Raw genomic sequence first — 15,068 nt, 5'->3', positions numbered from 1 at the left:
GCCAATATTATCGGCTGATAAATGCTTTAAAATGTAATATCGGAAATTATCGGTATCTGTTTCAAAGAGTAAAATGTATGACTTTTTAAAACGCAGCTGTAAGGACTGGTACGCGGACGTAGGGAGAAGTACAGAGCGCCAATAAACCTTAAAGGCCTTTGCGCGTGCCAAGGCTTTTCACACACACACACAAGTAAATGCAAGGCATACTTGGTCAACAGCTATACAGGTCACACTGAGAGTGGCTGTATAAACAACTTTAACACTGTTACAAATATGCGCCACACTGTGAACCCACACCGAACAAGAATGAAAAACATATTTCGGGAAAACATCCGCACCGCAACACAACATAAACACAATAGAACAAATACCCAGAATCCATTGCAGCACTAACTCTTCCAGGACGCTACAATATACTCCCCTTGCTACCCCCCCCACTTCCACACACTAGCAAAGATTGAGAAAACAGCGAGAAACACAATGACAATAAAACAAAATGTTGACATCAGCCAATAAGAACAGCACAAAGCTTTGTCTTTAAAAAAACAAAAAAATATGTTATTACATTTTCATATATCTATACGTATGTCTATATGTATGTATATGTGTGTATATGAGTATATATGTATGTATATGTGTATATATGTACATATGTGTGTGTATATATATATATATATATATATATATATATATATATATATATATGAATTTATATGTGTGTATATATGTACGTAAATATGTGTACGTACATACCCATATATGTATATATATATGTGAATATATATACATATATGTGTGAATATATATATGTGTATATGTATGTGTGAATATATATGTGTATATGTATGAGTGAATATATATATATGTATATGTATGTGTGAATATATATATATATATATATATATATATATATATACATATATGTGTATATGTTAATTTATATATATGTATATGTACAGTATATTTATATATATATATATATATATATATATATATATATATATATATATATATGTGTGTATATACATGTATGTATATGTGTATATAAGTATGTATGTATATATATATATATATACATGTATGTGAATATATATACATATATATGTGAATATATGTGGGTATATAGAGTAACGATATCCTCTGCTGTGCGAAGCTGGGGCGACCAACTACACAGACAAGAAAAACAAGCCATCTGAAAAAAATGAAATAAAATCCCTCCCCCAAAAATATGTTTGTGGCCGTCCAAATTCTTATTGTGTCGGAGAAATGTATGTAAGGGAAACACCACCTTTCACACAGGTGCCGTCCTACCATTGATATTACTCTTTAATGCTGTAAAATTGCTGGCATATTAGCCTTCTATACAGAACAGGGACATGGAAAAAGACGTTTTCAGCAACAATCCAAATAGAAAAATAATGTGTTTATAAATACCTGTACATTTAACAAATATTATGGATTTCTGTTTAAATTATTTTCTATTCGGAAAAAGGTAGTTTCGAACCATGAATTGATTAACTTGGTCCCCGACTTAAACAAGTAGAAAAACCTATTCGAGTGTTACCATTTAGCGGTCAATTACACGGAATATGTACTGTACTGTACAATCTACTAATACAAGTTTCAATCAATCAAAAAGTGGTTTTGTTCGACTTCAGAGGTTCCATTGTTTAGCCAGTCCATTTTCTCCCAACCTGATGGTACACTAAAATGCAAACAACCACGTTAGATTTGTGCCTACCTCTTCCAAGCGCCATCATTCTCTGCACTATAGGATGTGCAGTGTCTTAGGGATGTAACGATAAACCGCGGTGAAATTCAGGTTTCATATTTTAATTATCGCAAAACTGTGATAAATTATCGCACATTTTTAGAAATTCACGGTAACGCTGCTCATTTCCTGAAGAAATAGCTGGTGCGTTAATCACGAGCTTGCTTAGATGTTAACACAAATACAAGTGTGTTTCAGTCCTTACGTACTTTTAGAGTACATTCGACGATACCGTTTCACCATGAATTGATTAACGTGGACCCCGACTTAAACAAGTTGAAAAGCTAATTGGGGTGTTACCATTTAGTGGTCAATTGTACGCAATATGTACTGTACTCTGTAATCTACTAATAATCAATCAATCAATCATCCGTGATACATTTTCGTCACACATTACCATGCATCTAGAAAGTATTCCCAGTGCTTTACTTTTTCTGTATTTTGTTATGTTTCAGCCTTATTGCAAATTTGAATACATTAATTTTTGTTCTCAAAATTTTTAGGACAATGTAAAAATGTTTAAATTTTTTGCAAAATGTATTAAAAAATAATCTTGTACATATGTTTTACAGCCTTTTCATGTGTGTGACAATCATTGGTACTTTAACTTTGAATTTGCAAAATGTTTTAAAAATAAGTTTTCACTTTGTCATTACAGAGTATTGTGTGAAGAATTTTGAGGACAAAAATGAATTTATTCCATTTTGGAATAAGGTTACGTTCAAAAATGTTGAATAAGGTTCTGAATACTTTCCGGGATGCACTGTATGGCATTTTCATATCGTTACATCCCTACAGTCTGTTAAGATGGTGTTTATCAAAATATAATGCCGCGTTTTTATTATTTCTTTTTATTTCTTGCACATTTCTTTTTAAGGCATCAACTGTGGAAAAGGTTGCAAGCTTGTGTCAAACCGTGCCGAGTCAGCATAAAACATCCCCCGGCGCAGTAGGTCTCCTGCTGGAGTGGCGGCGTATACAAAGACTGATTAATGTCGCGCACCAGGCGGTGGCACGTGTAAAATTGACTTTACGGCACCTGTAAACCCTTGCAAGACGGCAGGGAGAGTCGGCGGAGAAGACATAGGAAATTAGATTTTCAAAGCGTGTGTGAGAGAGCTTAGAAGGGCAGGAGTGAAGGACAGGAGAGAGGAAAGGGGAGGTGGAAGGCAAAAGGCACGGCGTGTTCTTCTCAAGATGCATTTGCTTTGGACGCCACATGTGACCAGCAAAAATAAGCTGTAGCAATAGAATAGAATGTAAGTAGTTATCTGGCGCACCACGTCAATAGAAGCTGTACCATTGACAGACCGGAGTAGAATTTTATATAAAAAAACTTATAATACATCAGGGCTGAGCGCTATACCAGTATTTTAGTCCCTATACCGGTTATTATAGCTATACCAGTATTATATACCAGTATAATAGTGGTATATTTTAGAAAGCGGTATATATTTGAGACAATACCGCCATACCGGTATCTTTTTCGATGTGCCTTTGTTTCGGCCGTTTGCTCTTCTCTGCGCCTGACGGGCGAAGCACAGGGCGTCCTCTTTGGTTCACCCCCGCCCCTTGCGTGTTTTTGGAGGCACTATGACAAAATAAAAATAAAATATGGCACGCGGTGCCGACTTCTCGACTCCCAAGTAATACGACACTTTGGTCAGCAACTGCATTTGGCGATTTGTGGGTGACTTAGGGCTTTTTAATATCTCAATATTTTTGGGCCATGTCACGATACACGATATATATCTCGATATTTTGCCTTAGCCTTGAATGAACACTTGATGCATATAATCACAGCAGTATGAGGATTCTATGTGTCTACATTAAAATATTCCTGTTCATACCGTATTAATATATGCTCATTTTAAACTTTCATGCAGAGAGGGAAGCCAGAACTAAGTCAATTGACCAAAAGTGTATTTATTAAACAGTTATTAAGCAGTGGCACAAACATTCATGTCATTTCAAAACAGAAAGTTCAAGATTGTCAGAAACATTTTAAAACAAGCTATGAGTGCACTTTTGTGCATGATGTCACTAAAATGACATCAAAACAACACTAAATTAAAGTGTACTTTTTATACAGAACGCCAGTACAATAGTTTAAAACAAATAAAGTGCACTTTTGTGCATGATGCCACACAAGATATTTTAATTACTGTAAAATAAAAATGAGCTGCATAATAGGAAATCAAATAGTGTTCGTCCTTCGCTATGTGGTAGGTTCCTGCGGACGTTATCTCCTTCTGTTGTTGACTATTTTTTCATATGGTGTTGATGTGGAAATTGTTGCTTCGGCATTTTGTTGGTGTGGCACCGGCAGGAGAGGTTGACATGCGGAGTTTCAAGCACTCTTCATTCTCTAGCGCATGGGTGCCAAACTTGGCCCGCCATGTAATTTATTTTGGCCCTTGAGACAATATTAAATTAACATTAGAGTTGGCCCGCCGGTATTATACAGCATTCACCGCTAATTCTAATACTTGCCAACCCTCACGATTTTCCCAGGAGACTCCCGAATTTCAGTATCCCCCTGAAAATCTACTGGGGCAACCATTCTCTTGAATTTCTCCCGATTTCCACTCGGACAACAATATCAGCAGCGTGCCTTAAAGGTACTGCTTTTAGCGTCCTCTACAACCTGTCGTCATGTCCGCTTTTCCGCCATACAATCAGCGTGCCGGCCCAGTCACGTAATATATGCGGATTCTACACACACACAAGTGAATGCAAGCATACTTGGTCAACAGCCATACAGGTCACACTGAGGGTGCCCGTATAAACATCTTTAACACTGTTACATATATGCACCACACTGTGAACCCACACCAACAAGAATGACAAACACATTTCGGGAGAACATCCGCACTGTAACACAACGTCAACACAACAGAACAAATATCCAGAACCCCTTGCAGCACTAACTCTTCCGGGACGCCACAATATACCCAACCCCGGCCACCTCAACCGCTTCATGCTCTCTCAGGGAGAGCATGTCCCAAACTCCAAGCTGCTGTTTTGAGGCATGTTAAAAAAAATAATGCACTTTGTGACTTCACTAATAAATATGGCAGTGCCATGTTGGCATTTTTTGCCATAATTTATTGTTTAATGCATCCAGGGGGGCATCACAACCAAATTAGGCATAATGATGTGTTAATTCCACGACTATATGTATCAGTATCGATTGATATCGGAATCGGTAATTAAGAGTTGGTTAATTTCGGGATATTTGATATCGGCACACAAGCCATTATCGGACATCTCTAAACAAAACATTAGTGTTCTTGTCTTACATAGGGATTGTGAATGATAGGTAAAATTAAAACAAAAAAGTGCAGTTCCCCTTTAAGTAACAATTTACTTAATTTCCATATTTTTTTTATAATGGGGGGAAAACTTTTGTACGGCCTATTATCATCCCTGCATAATTTGCTGTAAAAGCAGTATCGCCACCCACCACGTTTGACAGGCAGCCGTGTTTAGTCGGGTTTCTTCCGCTAAGTGGTTATAAGTCACTGCGTCCGACAGGCGGGCGTTCAACTCGCCACTTGTTATGATGGACTGTTTCTTTTCCGATTTAAACTCCAAATGGGATGAAATCTGAGGACAGATAGCACCTCTGTGCCGGCATAAGTTTTGGGAAGAGGAGATAAAATGTCAGGCAAGCTCAGCTTTACGTTGATGGAATGGCCCTTGTCAAGACACTGCATGATATGCTGCTCGGTGTGTCTGGCTAGATTTTGGACCATATTATTTAGCATCCTTTTTTTCTAAATCGGTGGTGTTTATTTACTCTTTGGTTGGCCAATAACATAAATCCATTAATCAATCAATGTTGATTTGTATAGCCCTAAATCACGAGTGTCTCAAAGGGCTGCACAAACCACAAGCCGATGATTTTTATTAATTAAGACGAGCGTTCGCCAGCAAAAGTAACATCAGTCCCGTTTTAAAGCTAAATGCTAGAGAAGACTGACACTCTGATACCTTTTTCGGCCACTCCTCGTTGTTTTTCCGATCATGAATCAATTCTACCGATGAGTTAAAGGCCTACTGAAATGATGTTTTCTTATTTAAACGGGGATAGCAGGTTCATTCTATGTGTCATACTTAATCATTTCGCGATATTGCCATATTTTTGCTGAAAGGATTTAGTAGAGAACATCGACGATAAAAAAGCCTTGCTATTACCGGAAGTAGCAGACAATTTGCGCGTGACTTCAGGGTTTGTAGGTCTCCTCACATCCTCACATTGTTTACAATCATAGCCTCCAGCAGCAAGAGCTATTCGGATCGAAAAAAGCGACAATTTCCCCATTAATTTGAGCGAGGATAAAAGATTTGTGGATGAGGAAAGTTAGAGTGAAGGACTAGAAAAAAAAGTTAAAAAAAAAAAAAAAGGGCGAGTGCAGGGGGGGCGATTCAGATGTTATAGCTCGGTTGGTAGAGTGGCCGTGCCAGCAACTTGAGGATTCGATCCCCGCTTCCGCCATCCTAGTCACTGTCGTTGTGTCCTTGGGCAAGGCACTTTACCCACCTGCTCCCAGTGCCACCCACACTGGTTTAAATGTAACTTAGATATTGGGTTTCACTATGTAAAGCGCTTTGAGTCACTAGAGAAAAGCGCTATATAAATATAATTCACTTCACTTCACTATTAGACACATTTACTTGGATAATTCTGGAAAATCCCTTATCTGCCTATTGTGTTGCTAGTGTTTTAGTGAGATTAAATAGTACCTGAAAGTCGGAGAGGCGTGGCCACGGGTGTGTTGACCGCCAGTGTCTCTGAGGGAAGTCACGCAGCTGCAGCAGGACGGAAGCTCCGCTGTCGTCTCCGCTAAGAGCCGACTTATTACCACGTTCTCACCGAAAGCTGCCGGTTGACATGTGGTCGGGGTAAATGTTCGCTTGACCGCTCTGTTCCATAATAAAGCTTCACCTTCGGGAATTTTAAACAAAGAAACACCGGCTGTGTTTGTGTGGCTAAAGGCTAAAAGCTTCCCACCTCCATCTTTCTACTTTGACTTCTCCATTAATAATTGAACAAATTGCAAAAGATGCAGCAACACAGATGTCCAGAATACTGTGTAATTATGCGATTAAAGCAGACTACTTATAGCTTGTATCGGGCTGGAAAATAAAGTACGTCAAACGCACGCGTCATCATTTTCAACACGACACTTCGCGGGAAATCTAAAATTGCAATTTAGTAAAGTAAAAAAGGCCGTATTGGCATGTGTTGCAATGTTAATATTTCATCATTGATGTATAAACTATCAGACTGCGTGGTTGGTAGTAGTGGGTTTCAGTAGGCCTTTAAAGGCGATCTCTTCCACAGTTGTTGCCATGTACACAAACAATAAAGAAGACATCATAATGGTGAGGCAAGCCGCTGTAAATCATTCGCATCTCCTCTCTGTCTTACTAACACTTGAAACATCTGGAAATTGCAGACATGTTCTTTCATATGTATGCTTCTAATCGCTACTGTCAAATTTTAAAAAACAAAAAGTCATCTTTGCTGTGTACCTACCGTGTGAAGTACGTTGTTGTAATGTGACCCAAAGTTCAGCTCATGCCTCAATGTGTAATTGTCTGGCCTACTCATGACTGTGCTGTTTGTGTCTTTTTGCACATTAACCCTCTCCGCTGATTGCTGCATGCAGATAACTGGGAGCAAAGTGGCGGTAAGTAGTCTATTATTATTATCATTATTATTATTATTATTGTTGTTGTTACTATCATCATGTGGCTTCTGTATCTTCATGGCTGTCTGTAATTTGGCCGCACACACACCATGTGTTTCATGCATACAGTTATTTATTATATTTTGAGCATACATTTATACAATCAATATGCCCATTTGTGATGGGCATATTGATTGGATTGAAGGACTAAACTCAAAACCAGTGAAGTTGGCACGTTGTGTAAAACGTAGATGATTTGCATATCCTTTTCAACTTATATTCAATTGAATAGACTGCAAAGACAAGATATTTAATGTTCGAACTGAGTAACTTAATTCTTTTGGCAAAAAAATCATTAGCTTAGAATTTAATGGCAGCAACACATTGCAAAAAAGTTGGCACAGGGACATTTTTACCACTGTGTTACATGGCCTTTCCTTTTAACAACACTCATTTAACGTTTGGGAACTGAGGAGAACAATTTTTGAAGCTTTTCAGATGGAATTCTTTCCCATTCTTGCTTGATGTACAGCTTAAGTTGTTCAACAGTCCTGGGGTCTCCGTTGTGGTATTTTAGGCTTCATATTGCGCCACAATGGAAGTCAGGTCTGGACTACAGGCTGGCCAGTCTGGTACTCGCACTCTTTTACTACGAAGCCACGCTGTTGTAACGTGTGACTTGGCATTTGAAGTGAATTATATTCATATAGCGCTTTTCTCGAGTGACTCAAAGCGCTTTACATTGTGAAACCCAATATCTAAGTTACATTTAAACCAGTGTTGCTGGCACTGGGAGCAGGTGGGTAAAGTGTCTTGCCCAAGGACACAACGACAGTGATTAGGATGGCGGAAGCGGGAATCGAACCTGCAACCCCCAAGTTGCTGGCACGGCCACTCTACCAACCGAGCTATACCGCTCCTTGCTGAAATAAGCAGGGGCGTCCATGGTCACATGTGTTGCTCCAAAACCTGTATGTACATTTCGGCATTGATGATGCCTTCACAGATGTGTAAGTTACCCATGCCTTGGACACTAATGAACCCCCATACCATCACAGATGCTGGCTTTTTGTTAAGAAGGGGTGGGTCGCAGCTTGCTGCGGGGTTGTTCTCCCAGGAGTGCAGACAGACTACTCGGGACATGGCGTTTTGGTAAAAACATGATTTAATTTTAACTAAAAAAAAGATACAAACAAAAAGCGCTCAAAGCGCAGGCAGAACTCGGGCTAAGGAACAAAACTAACGCATAAACAGACTATGAACATAAACCAAACAAAACTTACTTGGCATGGCATGAAGCAGGAAACTACGGCAAGGCATGAATAAAGTCAGCGCAGAGCAAGAAAAGATCACAATGACGCCAGGAGGACCAACAGAAAATGACAGGCTTAAATTGTGATGTGGTGATTGAAAGCAGGTGCATGAGTTGTGAGGACAGGTGAACTGATTGGTTGTCATGGTGACAAAACGAGGAGTGAAAAAACTGGAACTTAAAGAGCCCAAAGGTCAAACAGCACATGGCCATACAAAAACATGATCAACAGACATGACACTTTTGAACTTTGCGCCGATAACAGCCCGTATGGTTCGTTTCCTCTTTGGTTTCGGAGGACACAACGTCCACAGTTTCCAAAAACAATTTGAAATGTGGACTCGTCAGACCACAAAACAATTTTCAACTTTGCATCAGTCTATCTTAGATGAGCTCGGGCCCAGCAAAGCCGGCAGGGTTTCTGGGTGTTGTTGATAAACGGTTTTCGCTTTGCATAGCAGAGTTTTAACCCGGACTTACAGATGCAGCGAAGAACTGTAGTTACTGACAGTGGTTTTCTGAAGTGTTCCTGAACCTTTTGATGATATTACAAACCGTCGATGGTGAAATTCCTTGCAATAGCTTGTTGAGAAATGTTGTTCTTAAACAATTTGCTCAGGCATTTGTTCACAAAGTGGTGGCCCTCGCCCCATCCTTGTTTATGAATGACTGAGCATTTCATGAAAGCTGATTTTGTACCCAATCACGGCACCCACCTGTTCCCAATTAGCCTGTTCACCTGAGGGATGTTCCAAATAAGTGTTTGATGAGCATTCCTCAACTTCCCCAGTCTTTTTTGCCACATGTGCCAGCTTTTTTGAAAAATGTTGCAGGCATCAAATTACAAATGAGCTAATATTTGCAAAACAGTAACAAAGTTTACCAGTTTTAACGGTAAGTATGTTGTCTTTGCAGTCTATTCACTCGAATATAAGTTGGAAAGGATTTGCAAATCATTGTATTCTGTTTTTATTTACCATTTACACAACGTGTCTTCACTGGTTTTGGGTTTTGTATTCAAGGAACTTTATTGTCATACCAGCACACATGAGAACCTGCAGGGATGCTTTTTAGTCAACTACTTTGCTGTCTAAAAGAGAACAACATGATTATATTATTATGATATTACACAATATTATACTGCATCCTGCAATAGCAGGCAGCATCATTTTGCCCAGTACAACACTGCCATGGAAACAGAAGTTCAGAACATGCAGAGAGCGACAAATGGCTTGATCATTCACCTTACGTTTCACTCCACCTTATGCCTGTATACAACGTTGCACAGAATGTTTTTGGGGTTTTTGACACAAACACACACAAAATCATTACCAATGTTTACCCATGTTTTTTGGGAAGTGTGACACTGTGACATTTCATTGACCTTTTTTTTTATGGGTTTGAAGCATTTGGAAGGTTTAACAGAGAAGACAAACACGGTAGTGACCCAGCCTACGCTCGGTCCATGCTCTCAGACACAACGCCCCCCTTTTTGAGGCACTTCACAGGGACAATTTTTTATCGATTGTTCCTTTGTGCTGTTTATTGCATGGAGGGAAGAGCTGAATCTTAGCCTCGCTCGTATTGATGTGGGCACTGTTGGGCCGCGTTCAGCGGCATTGGCCACATTGTGTTGGGTAAATGAAATATAACATAATCGGGCCCCGCTTGGGTCCGGGCTTCTTGTCGGAAATGCATAGGCTGCTACTTTGAAACTGTGTCAGATGAGGACACATGGAATTCTAAAAACTTTTTTCGAGGGCGAAAGCCGACTGCATGTAAAGTAACATAAAAGTGTGCATGTTATATTAAAAAGACTTAGATGCCACATGCGTGGACAACACCTTTTAGCTCCTATTTCAAAAATTGTGGACACTACTTAATTGGGGTCTTATGGCCACTTATGTGGACACTTATACTGCCATTTGGTGGTATCAGAAGAGTATCACATACAATGGAATTTGGGAAAAAAAAGTGTAAAAATAAGAATTAGCATTTCACTAAACATGAAGTACACGTTTGGAGTAACTACATTATATCAAAATATGATTCTTTGTTTTTAATTAGGGTCTAATTAGGGTCCAATAAGCCCAAATAGCAAAGAGAAATAAAAAAAAAGCATGTAAACAAACAGCTTGTGCCTTAATATAGCGTGTATATAATTAATTTAATCCCATAATAAGACTATGTGAAAGTTGGACTCCTATCTTGTTTACTTCCCTGACAACCTACTTAAAATGTTGTAATCAATCAGAAATATCAAGCAGCTAAAATAAGCCAAATATGGATGGATGTGTAGAGTGTTTTGCATTTTTCCCCATCATGCCTTGTAATTAGGGATGTCCGATAATGGCTTTTTTGCCGATATCCGATATTCATATACCGCCATCAGTGTGTGAATGTGTGTGTGAATGGGCGAATGTGGAAATACCGTCAAAGCGCTTTGGGCTCCTTAAAAAGGAGTAGAAAAGCGCTATACAAGTACAACCCATTTACCATATTGTCCAACACTTAATTACCGACACCGATATCAACCGATTCCAATATATACTGTCATGGAAATTAACACATTATTATGCCTAATTTTGTTGTGATGCCCCGCTGGATGCATACTGAATTGGGGTCTTATGGCCACTTATGTGGACACTTATACTGCCATTTGGTGGTATCACAAGAGTATCACATACAATGGAATTTGGGGGGAAAAAAGTGTAAAAATAAGAATTAGCATTTCACTAAACATGAAGTACACGTTTGGAGTAACTACATTATATCAAAATATGATTATTTGTTTTTAATTAGGGTCTATTTAGGGTCCTATAAGCCCAAATAGCAAAAATGAATAAAAAAAGCCTGTAAACAAACAGCTTGAGCCTAATATAAAGTATATATAATTAATGTAATTCCATATTAGGAGAATGTGAAAGTTGGACTCCTACCTTGTTTACCTCCGTGACAACCTACTTAAAATTTTGTAATCAATCAGAAATATCAAGCAGCTAAAATGTGCCAAACATGGATAATTGTGTAGAATGTTTTGCATTTTTCCCATCATGCCTTGTAATTAGGGATGTCGGATGATGGCTTTTTTGCCGATATTTCTATAATGTCCAACTCTTAATTACTGATACCGATATCAACCGATACCGATATATACTGTCGTGGAATTAACACATTATGGTGCTTAATTTTGTTGTGATGCCCCGCTGGATGCATTAAACAGTGTAACAAGGTTTTCCAAAATAAATCAACTCAAGTTATGGAAAAAAATGCCAACATGGCGCTGACATATTTATTATTGAAGTCACAAAGTGCATTATTTTTTTTTAACATGCCTCAAAACAGCAGCTTGGAATTTGGGACATGCTCTCCCTGAGAGAACATGAGGAGGTTAAGGGTGGCGGAGTCTAGGTGGGGGAGTTAAGTGGGGGTGTATATTGTAGCGTCCCGGAAGAGTTAGTGCTGTAAGGGGTTCTGGGTATTTGTTCTGTTGTGCTTATGTTGTGTTACGGTGCGGACGTTCTCCCGAAATGTGTTTGTCATTCTTGTTTGGTGTGGGTTCACAGTGTGGCGCATATTTGTAACAGTGTTAAAGTTCTTTATGCGGCCACCCTCAGTGTGACCTGTATGGCTATTGACCAAGTATGCATTGCGTTCACTTGTGTGTGTGAAAAGCGTAGGTATTATGTGATTGGCACCCAAAGGCAGTGCCTTTCAGGTTTATTGGTGCTCTGTACTTCTCCCTACGTCCGTGTAGACAGAGGCGTTTTAAAAAGTCATATATTTTAATTTTTGAAACCGATACCGATAATTTCCAATATTGCATTTTAAAGCATTTATCGGCCAATAATATCGTCAGTCCGAAAGCGGACATCTCTACTATCGATTGACGAGTCATAATCTGGTGTATCATCAAATCATTACACAAATACACCAAATCAACCACGTATAAAATATTAAACAACCTCTGTACTTGTAATGGATTTAAATGCGTGTATTTCTAAATGTTTTTATGTCGCATGTTTTTTTTGTTTTTTTTTTATAATATCCACAAATTGTTTTATATTGTGTTATTTGTGACCATGACTGTTGGCATTTTGTGTTGGTTAGATTTCTTACTTCTTTATTTATTTTTATGACTAGGGAAGGTTGTTTGCATTGGGTCATATATGTAAGTGCTGCGTCTGATTACATCTTGATTTAGTGATGTTATTCACATGGTGGCAACAAAGCAGCAGCCAATGAATTGACTTTTAAAATTAATTTAAATCTCTCTGCGGCCTGATTCCTTAATCATGACGTTTCCGGGCCAATTTGAAGTAGTTTGGACACTCCTGCTCTAATGCATCCCCACCGAATAGGGTTGGGCATCAACGGGAACCGGGTCTAACATTCCTATTATTTCGCGATGTCCACCTTTTTAAATGTTGATTCTGATTTTTTTATGCTTTCAAACATTCATTTATACACTAACAAAATGCTAGCACCTTCACATCCAAAACTATGTTGTGGACCTGATCAGAATAAACAAATACAAGGAGTCCAGCCAGGTTTTGTTGTTGTCTTCTGTTTGACTTCTGGCTTCCATTGTTAGCATATAGACTGCTTTGTACTTGTGTTTAATGTCCGACTTGAGGTATGCTGGCCTCTCGCCAAAAACTATGTAGCTTGTCGAAATATGGCACGCATCATCAAGCACTGTCACTTCTTCTTGGGCCGTCAACTGTCAGTTTAGCATCTTTGTTTTCGACCTGTCAACTGTCAGTTTAGCATCTTTGTTTTCGGCCTGTCAACTGTCAGCTTAGCATCTTTGTTTTTTTACCTGTCAACTGTCAGTTTAGCATCTTTGTTTACTACCTGTCAACTGTCAGTTTAGCATCTTTGTTTTCGACCTGTCAACTGTCAGTTTAGCATCTTTGTTTACTACCTGTCAACTGTCAGTTTAGCATCTTTGTTTTCGACCTGTCAACTGTCAGTTTAGCATCTTTGTTTTCTACCTGTCAGTTGTCAGTTTAGCATCTTTGTTTTCTACCTGTCAACTGTCAGTTTAGCATCTTTGTTTTCGACCTGTCAACTGTCAGTTTAGCATCTTTGTTTTCGACCTGTCAACTGTCAGTTTAGCATCTTTGTTTACTACCTGTCAACTGTCAGTTTAGCATCTTTGTTTTCGACCTGTCAACAGTCAGTTTAGCATCTTTGTTTTCTATCTGTCAACTGTCAGTTAAGCATCTTTGTTTTCGACCTGTCAACTGTCAGTTTAGCATCTTTGTTGTTTACCTGTCAACTGTCAGTGTAGCATCTTTGTTTTCTACCTGTCAGCTGTCAGTTTAGCATCTTTGTTTTCTACCTGTCAACTGTCAGTGTAGCATTTTTGTTTTCGACCTGTCAACTGTCAGTTTAGCATCTTTGTTGTTTACCTGTCAACTGTCAGTTTAGCATCTTTGTTTTATACCTGTCAACTGTCAGTTTAGCATCCTTGTTTTCTACCTGTCAACTGTCAGCTTAGCATTTTTGTTTTTTACCTGTCAACTGTCAGCTTAGCATCTTTGTTTACTACCTGTCAACTGTCAGTTTAGCATCTTTGTTTTCGACCTGTCAACTGTCAGTTTAGCATCTTTGTTTTCGACCTGTCAACTGTCAGTTTAGCATCTTTGTTTTCGACCTGTCAACTGTCAGTTTAGCATGTTTGTTGTTTACCTGTCAACTGTCAGTTTAGCATCTTTGTTTTATACCTGTCAACTGTCAGTTTAGCATCCTTGTTTTCTACCTGTCAACTGTCAGCTTAGCATCTTTGTTTTTTACCTGTCAACTGTCAGTTTAGCATCTTTGTTTACTACCTGTCAACTGTCAGTTTAGCATCTTTGTTTTCGACCTGTCAACTGTCAGTTTAGCATCTTTGTTTTCTACCTGTCAGTTGTCAGTTTAGCATCTTTGTTTTCTACCTGTCAACTGTCAGTTTAGCATCTTTGTTTTCGACCTGTCAACTGTCAGTTTAGCATCTTTGTTTTCGACCTGTCAACTGTCAGTTCATCATCTTTGTTGTTTACCTGTCAACTGTCAGTGTAGCATCTTTGTTTTCTACCTGTCAGCTGTCAGTTTAGCATCTTTGTTTTCTACCTGTCAACTGTCAGTTTAGCATCTTTGTTTTATACCTGTCAACTGTCAGTTTAGCATCCTTGTTTTCTACCTGTCAACTGTCAGCTTAGCATCTTTGTTTTTTACCTGTCAACTATCAGTTTAGCATCTTTGTTTACTACCTGTCAACTGTCAGTTTAGCATCTTT

At 38.8% G+C, this 15,068-nt stretch overlaps 1 protein-coding gene across 4 annotated transcripts in view; it reads left to right on the top strand.

Moving 5' to 3' along the window:
- Window positions 1-15,068, top strand: part of diaph2 (diaphanous-related formin 2) — a 1,158,885-nt gene that overhangs the window by 90,077 nt on the left and 1,053,740 nt on the right. For all 4 annotated transcript variants that reach the window (XM_061891998.1, XM_061891999.1, XM_061891997.1 and 1 more), the window contains one exon: window positions 7,453-7,473. In XM_061891998.1, the coding sequence (XP_061747982.1) occupies window positions 7,453-7,473 (21 nt within the window). The remainder of the gene's footprint in view (window positions 1-7,452; window positions 7,474-15,068) is intronic.

This window comes from Nerophis ophidion, linkage group LG29 (assembly GCF_033978795.1).
Source record: "Nerophis ophidion isolate RoL-2023_Sa linkage group LG29, RoL_Noph_v1.0, whole genome shotgun sequence".
NCBI lineage: Eukaryota > Metazoa > Chordata > Actinopteri > Syngnathiformes > Syngnathidae > Nerophis > Nerophis ophidion.
The sequence above is the reverse complement of the archived record's forward strand: the minus strand, read 5'-3'. Positions and strand labels throughout refer to the sequence as shown.